The 16475-nt window shown below is 37.5% G+C and overlaps 2 protein-coding genes across 4 annotated transcripts; one reads left to right on the top strand and one right to left on the bottom strand.

Annotated features, from left to right (window-relative positions):
• The first annotated feature begins 4307 nt into the window (after nucleotides 1–4307).
• Nucleotides 4308–10209, top strand: LOC103329380 (Polynucleotidyl transferase, ribonuclease H fold protein with HRDC domain-containing protein). Of its 2 annotated transcripts, none has more exons than XM_016793574.2 (12): nucleotides 4308–4633; nucleotides 4736–4983; nucleotides 5063–5161; nucleotides 5317–5400; nucleotides 5504–5590; nucleotides 5818–5938; nucleotides 6434–6618; nucleotides 7107–7145; nucleotides 7434–7936; nucleotides 8018–8516; nucleotides 8816–9498; nucleotides 9588–10209. In XM_016793574.2, exons 1-12 carry the CDS (start codon nucleotides 4399–4401, stop codon nucleotides 9592–9594), a joined length of 2790 nt encoding a protein of 929 aa, XP_016649060.2. In that variant the 5' UTR covers nucleotides 4308–4398; the 3' UTR covers nucleotides 9595–10209. The 2 variants fall into 2 exon arrangements, with proteins under 2 accessions (XP_016649060.2, XP_008230060.2); XM_008231838.3 differs by having other exon boundaries at nucleotides 4309–4633; nucleotides 9617–10209.
• A 211-nt stretch (nucleotides 10210–10420) lies between these two features.
• Nucleotides 10421–15376, bottom strand: LOC103329381 (NEDD8-activating enzyme E1 regulatory subunit AXR1-like). 2 transcript variants are annotated; one of them, XM_008231840.3, is made up of 15 exons: nucleotides 15187–15376; nucleotides 14806–14978; nucleotides 14560–14723; nucleotides 14321–14431; nucleotides 13894–13973; nucleotides 13514–13664; nucleotides 13319–13412; nucleotides 12954–13042; nucleotides 12315–12388; nucleotides 12053–12215; nucleotides 11833–11918; nucleotides 11328–11411; nucleotides 11067–11247; nucleotides 10832–10949; nucleotides 10421–10737 (listed from the first exon to the last, which is right to left on the bottom strand). In XM_008231840.3, the coding sequence occupies exons 1-14, from the start codon at nucleotides 15222–15224 to the stop codon at nucleotides 10866–10868; spliced, it is 1572 nt and encodes a 523-aa protein (XP_008230062.1). In that variant the 5' UTR covers nucleotides 15225–15376; the 3' UTR covers nucleotides 10421–10737; nucleotides 10832–10865. The 2 variants fall into 2 exon arrangements, with proteins under 2 accessions (XP_008230062.1, XP_008230061.1); XM_008231839.3 differs by having other exon boundaries at nucleotides 10836–10949; nucleotides 15187–15373.
• Between the last annotated feature and the right edge of the window lie 1099 nt (nucleotides 15377–16475).

The following is a 16475-nucleotide window of genomic DNA, read 5'->3' as shown; positions in this document are numbered from 1 at the left end:
AAAACCTTTGAAGGTGAATTACTCGCCCATTTTTAGAGAGAAGATGGTGGAAAATAGAACAATAGAGAGAAATATATATATATATATATATATATATCAACCATGTAGGGATAAGATATTAAAACGATAGTAGCTTTTTCCTACTTTCATTTTTTTTTTTTCTGGATTTGTTATGTATTCAGACCACATAAGCATGAACTGCAAGCAACATCAGAAGGTATATATATGTTACCAGGTCCAGGAGCATCTTCAAAAGTGCGTGTGTCCTAATGTGAGCAAGCGCAGATTTAATCCGAGATCATGTCCTTGAAGATCATCGACACATTCCCCTTGTTCATAAGTTTCCACCAAAAGAGCAGGATGCACAAATGGGCAGCTTCCCTTGCAAGATCAACTTGAGACATGATAAAAACTGCAAACTGCCGTACACTCTTATCCGATCTCCACCACTTTAAAGCAGGAATGAAGTTTGAAATTTTTGCTACCAGATTGATTATAACAAAATGTCTACTAATCGATTCACAAACACCAGGATGCCTAACCTTTACGGCAACTACTATGGGCTTCACCTGTTGACCAGCTCCATGCACTTGAGCAATACTTCCAGATGTTGCTGGTTTCTCTTCAAAATTATCAAAAATCTCCGGGAGCTTGCGGCCAAACACTGGTTCGATAGTTTTCTTCGTGTAGGCAAAAGCTATGTTCAGGAGCTTTGGTGTGAAGCTCTGAGAGCTTGGTGCATAAAGAAAGAGCACCAACTATAAACAATTATGCGAATTCCAGTGTATCACCACAAATTAAAGGCGATTGAATCATCAGAAGAAAAAAAATAAAAAAATAAAAAAATAAATCTGCCTAGGCGGCCTAGGCGGGTATGGGTGTTTTTTATTTATTTAAAGATTTTTAATTTCCTAACTTAGGTTAAATTTTTTTAAAAAACCCCCAGTAGTAGATAATAAAAAATTTCTTTAAATGATATTCCTAGTTGAAAACATTTATTTTCTATTTGGTGGCAATTTCCGACATGACCTTATACACGACTCGAAACCCCGCTTGATTAAATTTTGTAAAGTGTAGAGTGTTCAAAATATGAACCACCTTAGCAAAGCACAAGTGTTGCCATATGCAAAAGTTATCTCTTTAAACTCCTAACAAATATCCGACGGCAAGTTGCAGCCATCAAATAACGGTCAGAATCAGCACAATCTTAAAGATAGGAAGTTGCGCTCATCAATTTACAGAACTCATGTGATTCATGTCACAGTTTCAGCCACTTTGGCTTAACAGGTTTTCTCTCTGCAGGCTTCTTCTCTTGAACAACAGGAGGTGATGCCTCTGGTATATCGTTTCTGGTGCAGACTCAAGAGGCTCTGCATGCTTAGTTAGGAGTTCCAAACCTTTCAAAGACATGATCTCCTGAAGGAAGGGACCTGACTTGGCATCTGAAGCATCATGTGCTGGACATGACATTACAATAATCAAACATTTCACATTAGCCATTGCTATTTACAATCAAAAGATACATATGATTACATCAGTGAAATAATTATCAGGTAAAAGTTCTGATTCCTCTGCCGTCACCACAGACGGGCAACCCCATAATCATAGAGAAGAGTGTCTCCATTGTGAATATTTCATTTTAAGTTCCGAGACCAAAAAGCATGTGCTAACCTTTTGGTATATCATATGAAAAATACACAATTGCACCAGGAACAAAGCCAGCAGAGTAAATGGCATCCTGTGTTATCTGATCATTATCATTCCTTTTGTTTCGAGGGGAGGGCTGTGGTTGTATGCAATAATATCTATGCCTTATCCTCCAAATTTGGGAGGCTTATTAATTAAGAAGTTCTTGTTGGTAAAAATATAAAGATAATTGTTATATTTACAGAATTTCGAAAATAAAATTTCAATATAAATTCGAAATAAATACAAGAAAATAACGACAAGGTAAATGTTAAGAATGCTTTACAAATGATCTGAGTCTAGAACTTGGTTCTATCTCCTTAAGACGAAATTGCATCCTCACAGGTGCTTTTAGGATTTGCTTTAGTAAACGTCTCCCATGATACAACGATCGACTTCTTGTTGAAGTAATACTACAATCCCCAAGAAAAGCGAACTCAAACTTGTGTATGAATTCTCTCTTATTAACTCACTATATTTTTAAAAATGTAATGCTATGAATGCTCTAAAAACTACTATTGTTGGATGACAATTGCATGAATGAAATGTTGTTGGATCTTCTCTATTTATAGGCCTCTGTTAAGAAAAGATGTGATTGAAAAACATCAACAAATGTGTCTTTTCATGTTACAATCATATACCAAGAAGTGCAATGTTTCAATTACTATGAAATAATGCAACTTAAGCCAAGAAGTGCAATATTTCAATTTCTATGAAACAAAATCAACTTTTCACATATGAAATAATGCAACTTAAGCCAAGAAGTGCAATGTTTCAATTTCTATGAAATAATACAACTTTTCACATAAAGTATTATTATTTTATTCACAAACAAAATAAATAATATTTTATTTATCCTCGGTTAAGAACATGACTATTCCCAATTGATACATACCAATTCGTAAAAGTTATGTACTTAAAGTCACAGGTCCCACAATTTAATTTCTATTCAATTATTAAAAAATTAAATATAAATATTATAATATTCTAACAGTTCTCATTTGATTCTAGTATGTATTCTATAAGCAAAATGCAGTTGCTTTGGGGTTTGGACAACGGCAGAAGGGTTTATATGATAGGCGACCGTTTTGAAACGCTCTCAGAGTGTATGGTTCATCTGGGGAACTTGAAGTTTTGTCTTGTCTGCACTGCCATCGACCGCCGTGGTGGCGATCTCGTCAGCCTATTTGGATCACCACGTTCCGAATCGACGACAATGAAAAAGGAGAAAGCTCTATCAAGACCTTGCATCTAGCTGTTTATGATGTGGTGGTGGACCTCAAGGACAAGTACAATTTCTATATCGATTTCAGCTTCACTCCGGAAGTTTCACTCAATACGAGGGTCCTATTGAAAAATTCTTAATCATGCACCTCAACGGTTGATCCAATTCCCATTCATTGTTTATACTATTCCATTCTTCTTATTATAAGAACATAACTTTCTTCTTGCCCTATAAATTCAATATACTTAGTTACTTTATATGATTTTTGATATTATTTTGTACTCAGAGATTGCGAGGATTACCAAAGTCCCAAAGGAGAAGAAGAAGAAACTGAGGTGAAAGTAACACATGCCATGAACATGAACGAATGAATATCAAATTCTGCAAGTGTTTGAGTTATAACTTCTGGTAATATAACTTCACAGAGGGACCACCGAAAAAGAGACGCAAGCGCAAGTCTAGCAAAGCCTTGGGCCTCTGTTTGAGGAAAGGCCTCATTTTGGGCAAACCCAGATCATGTTCTCAAGTTGAATTGGAATTTGGCAATCATGCTCTCCTGACTGAAGAGGAGGTTTTACTATTTATAACTATTTTACTGCTGTCCAATAGAGAGTTTGAGAGTTTTCACCAGCTGCTTAATGAGTTTCTCCCATCATTATGTCTTGACTTGTTGTATTAATTAACATCTGGATATAACTTGCGATCAGTAAATTTATGTGCTTCTGAGATTGATGATGTGTTAATAGCATCACCTTCCAAATTGTTGTTACAACCCTTCCAATATCCCTGAAGTACTATGTGTGGCTAATTGAAAGCCTTTAACTAACGTAATTGTTGTAGATGTCGTTAGGCTAGTTGGTTAGGGTATTATGCCGTCCCCCCTTCATTTAAGTTAGAATATTTTATAGTAGTTCAAATTATCGCTTGTATTGAGTTGCAGGCTTTCGATAAATATTTCATTGCATCAAAGGCTTATACATATTTGATTATGATTGTGCCCCGTGAACAAATAATAATAAATAAATAAAATCATAGGAGCAATTTCAGCTAATCTCTTATAATTCTTTAATAAACACTCAACTCAAGGATCAAAGTTCATTATAAGAGCTGTCAATTATTTATGCTAGATTGACAGAGAATACAATGGCATATATCGGATTTTAGAAAAAGGAAAAAAAATATATAGAAATTGGGTGCCCAAAGATTACTTTTGGGTGGCCATAGAACGGATCCTAATTGGAAACTACAGCCCAATCCAATGTACCAATGTCGGATTGGATGCAATTGGCCCGCCTGAGCCTGAGGCACAAAAACGAGTTGTCGTATTACTGAAAGAAAAAAACGGTCTGCCGTGTGCTGCTTTGAATGTGCCACGTAAGCCCGCGGCGAAAGCAAACCGTCGACTTCCCTCTGTTCCGCTTCGATCGAGCGAAACAGAAGCAGAAGGCTGAAGCTGCCGAGCAGCAAAGACAAACAGAATCACAGAAATGGAGAAGAAAGCCAAACAGCTGAAGATACTAGTAGTTGCCCTCGCTTCTTTGACAGCTCTTTCAGTCTTCTTCCTCGCTCGAGAACGAAGACGCCGAAAGCAGAAGTGCCCCCAAAGTCGGTGTTATTTACGAGCCGACCACACCAAGCCACAGTGCGGATTCAAGCGTGTTTTAGCTGATAATACATACTCTCCGTTCAAGCATTTAAACCTCCTCAACGACCCTCAAGAAGGTATTAAGTAACACTCAGAAAATTGTTTGCTTTCGTTGAATTTTTTTCGTTAATTTGATTTTCTTGGAAATGTTGATGGAAGTTTGAAATTTGGGTGGATAGATAAGACTTTGAATTCGCATCCTTACGAGGCGGAAGTCACTGCCTTGATTGAAAGTCCTCGGCTTGAGCTTCAGTGCATTACGGTGAAGAATGTGGATTTGAAAAAACTGAGTGAGTTGTACGTTTGGGTTGAGACTGAGTCGCAGTTGAAGGAACTCGTTGAGGTTTTGAGTAAAGAGAAGGTTTTTGGCGTTGATACTGAGCAGCATAGCTTAAGATCCTTTTTGGGTTTCACAGCTTTAGTGCAGGTAAGCTAAATCATTTGACAAATGAATGTATGTCTATATGTTGTGTGTACATTTCTAATTTTGGTGATACTTTGATTAGATTTCTACTGAGAAAGAAGATTATTTGGTGGACACGATTGCTCTGCGTGATTGCATGAGCCTTCTTCGGCCAGTTTTTGCGGATGCTAGTATCTGTAAGGTAATTATTTATTTATGCTTTTTGTGTGTGTGTTACTGATTTGGGTGCAAGTGGTAACACTATGAATGAATTGTATTTGTAATGTATTAGCGTTAAGATGGTGGAGTTTTAATTGTATTGCCTTTTTGTGTGGGTATTTTATGTGACGTACGTAGGTGTTCCATGGGGCAGATAGTGATGTTCTCTGGCTACAAAGGGATTTCCATATTTATGTTGTTAATCTCTTCGATACCGCAAAGGTCAGATGTCATTTTTGTATTATGTTGGATCAGTGTTAGATGACATGTAAACTCAATTATATAAACATAAAACTCAATTCATGTTCTTTTTAATACACTGCAGGCTTGCGAAGTGTTGTCAAAACCACAGAAATCATTGGCTTATTTACTTGAATCTTACTGTGGAGTAGTCACAAACAAATTGTTACAGGTTTGGCCATGACGCTGTCTTATTGTTGATCCTTTTGCTTGCTTCTTTCTTTAAATTTATAATTTTCTACTAATTGGTTAACTTGACTTTAGTTAGTAGTAACCGTTCCTTCTAACCAACAATTATACATAGATTTTGAAAATCTTGTTTTAAGGATTTGAGATGTAGCTACTGTGCTCATAAGAGATGTCATATTGCTTCTTATCCATTCTCATATTGATTTGTAGCGCGAAGACTGGAGGCAACGACCCTTGTCAACAGAAATGGTGCAATATGCTCGAACAGATGCACACTATTTACTGTATATTTCACGCTGTTTAATTGCTGAGCTGGAAATACTGGATAATGGTACACCTTCCTTCTTGTGTCATAGCTTCTTCTTGACATTTATTTAATGAAAAATGAAAGGATTATGGCATGTGAATCATGAACATACTATAAGCATTGAAATCCAGAACCAGTGAATGCCAGTCTTCAGTCTTCGGCATTGTATGTGCATGTCTGCACTCCTGTGATCCTTTTTGTTTCCAGAGAGTTCATAACCTGAATAAGATGAAATGATGAAAGTTTTCATATTAAGTAAAACCGGTAAATTCCAATTTTTGACATTGTATGTGTGTGTCTGCACACCTCTGAATGTTTTCTGACATGATGAAGTTAACCATTTGTGATGATACTTATCTATTAATCTTTTATGAAGCATGAACTAAGCTAAAACACAGTGCATGTGTTATATGGTAACTCTTGCTTAGCCCTGATTTCAAGTTGATAACCTTTTTCAAACTATGCCTACACCTTTCTCATAATCACTGCATTGAAATTCTAAATATCTCACTCTATCAGAAAACTCCTGTTCCAATGACAAATTCCATTTTGTTCTCGAGGCTAGTCGGCGTTCAAACTTGATGTGTTTGCAACTGTACACTAAAGAGATAGAAGCTTCTCCTGGAGAGTCTGCTGCATCATCAATTTTTAGCCGCCATTTGAACGGACGAAGAGGAATTTCATCAGTTTCTTGTGAAATCCAGGTATGCTTCTTTTGATGTTCTTGACACTTCAAGCAGTTGAAAGTATTGCATATAATCAATAAATCACATCAATGCAAAAATGCATTTGAATCTGCTTTCCACCAATTTTTGCATTGTTCATAGCTTGGGAGCTTTTTCTTTCTTTATTTTTCCTTAGCTGGGGGGAGGAGGGAGCGAGTTGGGTATTTTGGATTCAGTGAGTTCCCCTTTATTAAACTGGGACTGTAGTTTTGTTAAGAGACCCAAGAAAGCTTTGTGGATGGTGGTCCTATTGGGTATTTTTGCTGCATTTGGGCTGATGAGAGGAACTGTAGGGCTTTTCCGTAGTCAAGCATTCAGTCGTGGAATTGAGAGGCCAGCTCTTGTTAGAATTTCTTTTTCCTGGCCTTTCTTTCTAGATTCTTGTACGGTTCTTGTAACATTTCTAATGAACAAAGTTACTTATTAAACCAAGTATAATTATGCAAAAGTTTGTATTTTGGTTTCAGGGTGCTGTGAGCAAATTATGCGCATGGAGAGATTTAATGGTTAGTATTACATTTTCCCAAAGTTTGGCTACAATGGATACATAGATTTTTTTTTTCGAAAGATGGATGCATAGAGTTTAACTCTGTTGTCCAGTTATTTGTTTAATTTTTTCATTATTGACATTACAACTTACAGTATGGACAAAGAGTACCTACTCTCGAATCTCATGAAACTTAGACACATACATTCTTATTTTCATGTTTTTCATCTTGTAATGTTGCACCTTAGTGTACTGAGATCGCCTTCTGGATACTTAAGCAATCACATGCCATTTACTTCCTTTCCAGGCTCGTGTACATGATGAGAGCTTGAGATATGTAATATCAGATCAAGCTATTGTTGCCCTTGCAGATACAGCTCCAATGACCCCTACAGAAATATTAGCTACCATTGCTCAAGCTGATTCTGTTGTGGATTCAAGTTTGAGTTCAGGCCTCTCATCTCCATCCCCAGTTGTTTGCAGCCATTTGGATGATCTTTATCATCTGCTCCAGAACAAAATTGGCAACGCTGATGATTTCTTTCCCCTGATTCTTCAAAACTGCCTGGGTACAAATGGGAGTTGTCCACTGTCTATCTTCAATTATGCTTTGCTGATTAAGTGTAATCTGAAAATGACACAAGTTTCTAGACAAAATGGGGTCAGATACTCAAAGAAAGTTGCTCGAAAAACTTCTCGGCAGCTGTTTGTTCAAAAATTTTCCTGCAAAGCTCCAGTTTATCATAATTGCAGGATCTATGCAGATGATGGGCGGTTGCTTTGTTACTGTGACCGCAGGAAGCTTGAATGGTTGGCAATCATATCTCTTAATTAATACGTTTTTACCACAAAATGGATTGCATTTGGCATGACCAATGTTGTATCTTACAGGTATCTTCGTCGGGATTTGGCGAAACTTGTTGATGAAAATCCACCTGCCATTATGCTTCTTTTTGAGCCCAAAGGCCGTCCAGAAGATGAAGGCAATGATTTTTACATTCAAAGTAAGAAAAATATATGTGTTGGCTGCGGCGAAAGAAATCATTACTTACGGTACCGAATAATTCCCTCATGCTACAGAATGCACTTCCCGGAACATATGAAAAGCCACCGCTCTCATGATATTGTCCTAGTATGCGTGGACTGTCACGAAATAGCTCATGCCTCTGCTGAGAAGTACAAAAAACAGATCGCTGCAGAATATGGGATTCCACTTTTTGTTCGTAAAGTGGTTGTTTCAGAACAAGCTCAAGCTATATCTGAGTCATCTGTGCCGGCAACATCTTTTGAGGAGGAAGGTGTATCTCCTTTACAATTACGAACTGCTGCTATGGCTCTTTTGCGCCATGGACCAAGAATGCCATCCACGCGCCGTGACGAACTGACAGAGGTACATGAGCGTATATTTAGCTCGTGATTTTTAAAAATTATTACAATGGTATATAAGTTCATTATGGTTGGATAAAGCAAAAGGACAGTGAATGCTACAACTCTTGGTTGAACTTTAGTAAAACGGCTTCATTTTTTCTTGCATTTCATTCAGTATAAATATCCATGATTGTGAAAGGCCACACCACAGGTTTTTTTGTGTTGATTCCGTTAATTTTGACATTACAGGTTTTTACTACTGCTAGTCTCTTGATTTTAGGAGCTTATGTGAATGTGAATAAATATTTATTTGCTTTGCAGATTGTTATGAGATATTATGGAGGGAGGCAAATATCTGAGGAAGATTTAGAGAGTGCTTTACTGGTTGGCATGAGTCCTCATGAGAGAAGACGATTTGAAAAGAAGAAAGGGCTTTTTTTCAGGAAGTCTAGAGGGCGTGTTCCTTCAGATGCAGAGCAGGAGAAAAATACTGTTACCATGTCTGCATGTGCCAGTGTTAAAGTGTCAGAAGTTGACACTCTACATGAATCATGTACCAGCACAGCAGAAGCATTTACTGGAAAAGAAGATAGAGACATTATCATAGTGAAGGATGCTGTTGGTTTAGGCAGCAACTCTTTAAATTCATATTTGGGGTCTGATGACAAAGCTTCTGACGTTGTTCAGAACATGGACTCAGATATAAGTGGAGTCTCTGATACGCAGTTTGTATCTGTTGTAAATGCTGATGGTGATTGTGAGAGTAGTGCACAAAATGGATCAGTTGACGTCTACTATGCCAGAGATGATGCAATTTCCCAACCTAAACATAGATCAAAAATGTCTCTCCTAGGACATGGTCCACATGGTAAGCAAGTTGTGGAGCATCTGCTAAAGGAATATGGCGAAGATGGTATACGTCAGTTTTGTCAAAGGTGGAGACAAGTATTTGTTGAAGCTGTTCATCCTCGTTTCTTACCTTCTGGCTGGGATATTACGCACAGGTACATGCTTGTTCTCTTTCTATGCTTCCCTCGAGTTTTGATTTATATAATTATGTTTAAGTGCTGAAATTTTGTTCATCTATGCCAAGGGGCTGATAACGGGCGCTGTTTTTTCCAGTGGTAGGAGAGACTTTGGCGAATTTAGTGTTTACAATCCTACCAAGAAGGCTTCTGCTGTTGCCGAGGGTTTATGAATCAACAGTGCAGTTGCAGACGACATGTGATTCTATTTCATCTCTTATGCTATGGAGAATTTGTTTGCAGTTCCCTCAGTCATCATGTCCCTATTCCAAACGCTCCCTTGTATCTTTTCTATTTCAAGTTTTCTTTAGAATACAAATTTCTCCTCGTTTTGAAAGACTTTGTGGGGTATTTTTCTCTTTACGGAACCTCAGCAATACAAGGGAAAACTTCATTGAATTCTAGAAAAATGATGGGGTGCTCAATACATGATTAATAAGAACATCCTGACTATCAAAAGGAAGAGCCAAGGAAACCCAGAAGAAATTCATGCTACTGCTTTATCCAAAAGGAGACACCTTCCTAGCTTATTTATACACAGCTATTGTGAGCAAGAATCTCTTTGATTTTGCGGTTTAATGTGCATGTTGTGCATTTCATTATTTCCAGTATTTCAAGTGAGTTTTCCTTTTGATTTCTGAATTTTATGCATTTGGTACTCTTAATTAAATAGTTGTCGTATTATCAAAAGTTAAGTATCTGAGTATTGCTTTCACTCATTTCTTATTTATTGCAATTAGATAGTCAGCTCATCTAATGTGATTAATTAAGGGTGTCCAAATAGTATTACCGAAGACGATATGATTCGTCAATTTTTCATCTATTTTGTAATACGTTAATTTGTAGTCCATAACACATATTAATCAAATTTGATCAAATAGATGAGGCAAAAATAACAACATAAAAGAAAATCACCAAAAATAATTAGATTTTCCTTTCTGTTAAAGCAAATTGGAGAGTCATTCTCATAGATATCTCTCTCCCACATATCTTCTTTTCTTTTTGGCCTGACTTACATCGCATATCCAGGGGATAATGGAATAAGAAACAAAACTACTCCAATATCATGTGACTGCAAGCATGCAACAAAGCTGTAAGATCAATCCTGCCTCTCTCACCAACGGGAAGGAAGTCTCCATTCAAAATGTGCCAAAAATAGCATGCAACAAAGCTGTAAGATCAAACCTTAATTTGCCCAATCCCAATTATAAAGATCATCTGCAAATGAAAACCAGAGGTTAGGTTAGAGTCTGCTCCTCAAACAGAAATTATAAATTCTAGATATGGATGTTTACCAAAGGTCAAAACTTACAGACATTTTAAATCTTCTCTGGCTTTAGAAAGTTCTATAGAGACAACAATTGAGACTTATGATCGATGCCGTTGAAGATGAAAGTCCCAGACAAGGGCACAAATTGTCTTGTTATAAGCTGTCAGTGACATGTTAAAAAAGGTAAATGTCATTTTAAATGTCAATGACCATCATTTGGGTCCCTGGTTGTAAAAATAACGGCAATCAAATGAAGCAACGCTAGAAACACAAAAACCTTGATCACTTCCTGAGATGCAATTCCTCCAATGAAAGCAGCAACTGCATGGAGCTCGGCAGCACCAAATCGGCACATCTCGTTGATAAGGTCCTCAGTTAATGTTACACCATTGCAGCCTAAATCATTAAGCAGGCCAACAGCTGTAGTTTTCAACCGAGATATGTCCTCATCCATCACACTATGAGGGAGTCAGCATGAATCAGTACAAATATTACAAGTTTGTATCATAACATGGTTGTTAACAGTATCAGGCATTACCCATCAAATTGCCCAGGAAAACTGTTGTAATTGGCAGCAAACCGATCAACAGCTCTGAGCAAAATATAAAACCCACCAGCAACACTGTCATGGAAATTAAAGAAAACAGTGAATTTTAAGCAAAACAAATCCTTCTAGCTATACAACCTTCTTTCCTTTCTTTTCAGTCATAAATTCCATATCCATTAGTTTCTCTCATGTAAAGTCTAAGAAACTATATTCAAGGGTAGAAAAACCAATCATATTTATAAAAAGAAAAAATAATATTCAAATCTATCAAGAAAAAACAAATCACAAGGGATCTTCTACTTGACAACTGGAAACCTTCTAACAAGGGGTCTTCTACTTGACAATTGGAAACTTTCTAAATGAATAACAATAGCACACAGGCACAGCACTCACATATCAGTTTCCTTAACTGACAGAAAAAGTAACTATACAAAAACCTTTATTGAGTCTGTTCTGCAATAATATAATCTAAAAGCAATGATAAATCATAATGTACCTGTAATCCTCATCTGTTAGATACTTCTGCAACTCTGGTAGGACTGGAGAATTGAACTCATCTTCGACGAGGCGATACCTGCAAACCTACAAAGTAAAGATTAGTGTTCAATTGAAGTCAACTAGGCAAACATCAAGAGGCTTAAGTAAAAGAAATACTTTACAATACTAATGAAGCAATACATGTAGGTTACGCATAAAGTGGAACTCAAAACGCTTACTTTGAGTTTTCTTGCATTTTTGCAGAAACTTTTTATGGTTGTCTTTGAGATGCTATTTGGATCTCTACCAATTCTTTTCAGAATAGTCCTAACCCTTTGCTCAATAACAAGAAAATCAGCCTCAGCCTTGGCTTGGTAGAGTTTCTGTAAGCATACATAGTGCCTACAAGAGAGTTGATAGAGCTCTTGTGTCAACAAATTATTTTTCAAAAGCACAAACAAGAAAGGATAGAATCCTATTATTGGAAGATCAATCACTGACTCTGTCGAAGATGTCATATCTGGTATTGATCCCTCGAGGGGTGCCTCGCCACCACCTTCATTTTCTATGAATTCCTGCAAAGAGAAGATTCTTGATTATACAACTTGAGAAATTGACAATGAAATGGATCTAGATCCCATATGATATCGGACAAGATAATTATGAGCATCTAATTTTCTCAACAATAAAATTTAATAATATTGGCAAGCTTCATACATCCACTGTAAGATGGCTGAAATCTTCATAGGAAACTAAAACGTCTGCCTGAAGCATTCAAGGGAGACAAACTCAGCATGAGAACAACTCTGAACATGAGTTGTGCATTCCCTTTGAATATGAAAACCTAGGAATCTATTGGACCCAACCTATTTATGCGAAATACATATGGTTAACTGCCTGAACATAACACAGCCAATTATCACTGAAAAAACACTTAAAAGACAGTTTCAGTCTTGAAAATGATAGGCTTGATATGTTGTTTTTTCAGAAAAACAGAAGGGCTTGTCAATCACAAAGGATTGACAATAAAGAAAGAATCTGTTTGAGAGACTCTAGAAGATATGCATTTATGCAACAATAACTTTATCCTGAGCGCACTACAGTTGTAATTGTAATTGATGCAATATTGGTTTCACAAACCTTCAATGCTGCCACCATCACCCAAAAATCGGATGAACTGGAATCAACTTCCACAAATCTATCTCCAATTAACTGTTGCAAATCTGAACCTGAGACATAAAAGAAGAAGAAATTAACACAAAAGTCAGACTGCTATTGACTCATCAATATTCAAGGCCGAAAACACAATATGATGACAAACTACAAAGAAGTATAGTGCAATACCACTAAGTTTATAAAGATGTAGAAGTCATCAAACACATGTGGAGGATGCCATTTATCTTTTTTGCCAGATTAATTATATTATGTGAATTATGTCAATATACAACAGACTCTTCTGCAAAATATACTAAAAAACTACAACCAATGTTTGAAAATATACTCACTAATTCCACGTGGAGCAAAGACTTTGAAGGAGGCCTCAATGGCTTCTTTATAGTTATCTTCATCAAGGGAAGTCATCCTAGCTTTGATATGCTCCTAACAAATTCAAGACCACAAGGGAAAAAAAAAATCATATTGCTAGAGGGCAAATGTAAGAATAAAAACGAACAGAAAATGTATGAATCAAGCAGGCAAACCTTGAACTCTTTTTTCTCTTCCCTAGTTGATGGAAGTTTACCATCATGACTTTTGGACCACTCCTCTGCCATCTTGACAAGAATGAGAACATATGGTATGTGCTTGTGGGCAACAGGATCTGTCACATCTAGATCAATGGTTTCTGCAAACCTACCATCAATAAATAATAGATTGAAAATCAGGTTTCTGAAAACTAAACTCATGGTGTCAGGAAACACACCCATATGGGCTAAGAAACCAGAATGCCAATCATCAGCTTATATAGGCCAAAACCAAATAATATAAAGACAACATACAAATACTTAATATCAGAAATCCAAAAAAGTATCATGGACAATGTCTCAGATAAAAACATATTTAAAAAAATAGAATTCTGTACCCTCTAAGCTCAGGCCATGGATTATTTAAACGAAGGTCATCCAGAAAATGTTCAGGCTTCGACTCAATCACAGTATGTTCCTGCCCCAAAAAAAACATGGAGAAAATGGAGAAAAGCACTATTTAGGTTCAAATACAAATATTTATAATCATAACTTTCTAAGATCCATTTTTCACCTTTACGTCTAGATATCCATATAAGCAAGTTTCAAAGCACATTCCTTTTCTTATGAAGTAATCAATCAGAAAAAAGCCTCTGATCATTAAACTATCAAGCTTCAAAATAGGACACAGCTCTGGAGGAACATCAATTCTCATTCCTCACAATTTCCATTACTCTCTTCAATTGTAGTACAAAAGCTAAATCCTCAAGTTCCAGAATACCAAGACAGAGAAAACATCTCCAACAACAAACTTAAACGCATTACCTTCAGACTGATACGAACCAGCCCAGTGAGGCCATAAGAGCGAGCAAAGACCAATATCACATTTGCCTCCCTGCAGATTCTATCAAGCTTTACCATTGAATCTTCCACTAGCTGATGGTAAAATTAGAAAACCGCAGTCAAAGATATTTCTATTAACAACTCTGACTATAGAAATCACAAAATAGAAATATGTACTGAACCATACTCTATGCAAAGACATTGGCATCAGCAGCCCATACCTGAGTGGCTACAACTAAGGTAAACTGAGAAAAGAATGATGGGTTTGTCTCAATCAAAGCCTCCGGATACTCTTCTATAAACTTGGCCTTAACAGCATCGTTTAGCTCTTGAAGAAACTGACAAACACATTTCGCTTTCGATTTGCCAACGCTTGATTCATCAACTACCAAAATATCCAATCAATATGAGAGGAAAGGACACTCAAAAGGGGCAATCAAACGCAGCAACAACTAGAGAAAACATACCCATGAAGTTGTTTCCAAGGTCACCCAATTCAACTTTGGATCCATCAATGACGGTGATGCTTCCAACCCCACCAAGAACAAGGTTCTTCAAGGTTTCGGAACCAGTAGGACCGCAATTCAGTAAGCATATGCTGGCTTTCTCTAGGGCTGTCTGTCCTTGCTCGCCCCAGATTCTGCAATTTCAATTAAGCGTAAGCACATAGAAGCCAGTGACCCAAAAGAAAAACAGAACAAAACAAAAAAGCTAATAGCTAGAGCAAAAAAGCTTGACCGAGCTGAGAGTGGAGAGTGGAGCTCACGGAATTAGTGAAATGCTGGAGGAGGGGAAAGCGGTAAAGTGGGGAAGAGAGAGAGAGAGAGAGAGAGAGAGAGAGACAGTACCTGAGCTGGCGATCGTATTTGGTTTTGGGTTCAGCCATTGATGCTTGCTTTTTTCTCTCTGTGACTTCACAAACGTCTAATAATTCGCTTAGTAGTTACGCAGAGCTGCACGCAGCACACTGATCTAAGGGACAACAACCCGATCAAAGCAAGGACTATTACCAGTATACGGTGTCGTTTTCCATTCTGTTACCTTTTTCTTTTTTTCTTTTCTTTAGTTTAGTGGTGCGGAGGGAAACGAAATTGAAATGGTACTACAATTTATGAAGAAAATTAAAAAGAGGCTGCGTGCTTGACTTGAGAAGTTGAGAGTTATTGGACCCGTGGCTCTCTGCTGGTTCATAGACTCCACCCAGTCGAGGCTCGTTAGTGGATCAACCAACCCAGTAGAATGATTGGTCTTGGACTTGGACCTTAAGTTTGAACCCAACTCAGCTTTACGTGCCAATCTATTTATCCAGTTTGTGACGGGGCTTTTGGGCCAAAACGTGTTGTGACGTTAATTTTGACGGGTTTCAAACTTGAATGAAGTCAGTGAACTAATCGAGCATGTATCTTTAGGGATAATCGAGCATTAGGGATACTCATCATTGGCATGATCCGTTAGAATTTTTTTCTGCTTCGGTTTCAGTCTTCATAATAATCAATTTGCTTACAAGGTTGGGCCCAAATATATTTCCAGTCCGGTACGACAACTAATTAGGGAAGAAGCCCGACTTGGGTATGCAAGAGTTCGTCGTGTGCGTTTGCACGAGTTATGGTCCACGTGCCACGCCAAGCAAATACATAACCCACCACGCAGAAAGGTCGTGACAAACCTGTAAAATGTACTAGCTCTATGAACTCGTGCTTATTATCCCGTCAAGAGCCATTTTGGTCTAGCCATAACCCTTTACAATATAGCAAAGCTCGAGCACAAGCATGCTAAATAACACACAACACCAAACGGAAAATCTTTATTTTTGCACCAAGCCACGCTACAAGATTAAGTGGACCCAAGCCACGCAAATACCGAAGCTTGTTGAGCAGATTGTGGTATGGATAGTTATGGGCATTCACGAGGCCCATTGATGAGCCAAGAAGTGGAAATTTTGGGTTGTTTGAGAGCACCAAAATCGAGCCTATTTCTTAGCCCAAACATATGGGTAAGCATAAATGAGAGAAAAGTAGCCCATCACCCTAGTAAAAGTGGCCCATCACCTTAGGAAGTGGCCCAACAACTTGAAAAATTTCTCAAGAAACCTCCAGCACATGACTAAAGCCAAATCTAAGACAAACCATCTTTAAAA

The sequence above is a fragment of the Prunus mume genome, linkage group LG4 (genome assembly GCF_029339155.1).
Source record: "Prunus mume cultivar Tortuosa linkage group LG4, ASM2933915v1, whole genome shotgun sequence".
In the NCBI taxonomy this organism is placed as follows: domain Eukaryota; kingdom Viridiplantae; phylum Streptophyta; class Magnoliopsida; order Rosales; family Rosaceae; genus Prunus; species Prunus mume.
Note: the sequence above shows the minus strand (reverse complement) of the source record. Positions and strands in the feature narration are given on the sequence as shown.

Excerpts from the sequence above, each read along its gene's own strand:
- LOC103329380 (XM_008231838.3), top strand. The coding sequence starts at position 4,399 with ATGGAGAAGAAAGCCAAACAGCTGAAGATACTAGTAGTTGCCCTCGCT. Across the intron at positions 4,634-4,735 it reads CCTCAACGACCCTCAAGAAG|ATAAGACTTTGAATTCGCAT; the intron begins GTATTAAGTAAC and ends TTGGGTGGATAG. Across the intron at positions 9,499-9,616 it reads GGCTGGGATATTACGCACAG|TGGTAGGAGAGACTTTGGCG; the intron begins GTACATGCTTGT and ends TGTTTTTTCCAG.
- LOC103329381 (XM_008231840.3), bottom strand. The coding sequence starts at position 15,224 with ATGGCTGAACCCAAAACCAAATACGATCGCCAGCTCAG. Across the intron at positions 14,724-14,805 it reads CCTTGGAAACAACTTCATGG|TTGATGAATCAAGCGTTGGC; the intron begins GTATGTTTTCTC and ends ATATTTTGGTAG. Across the intron at positions 13,974-14,320 it reads TGGTTCGTATCAGTCTGAAG|GAACATACTGTGATTGAGTC; the intron begins GTAATGCGTTTA and ends TTTTTGGGGCAG.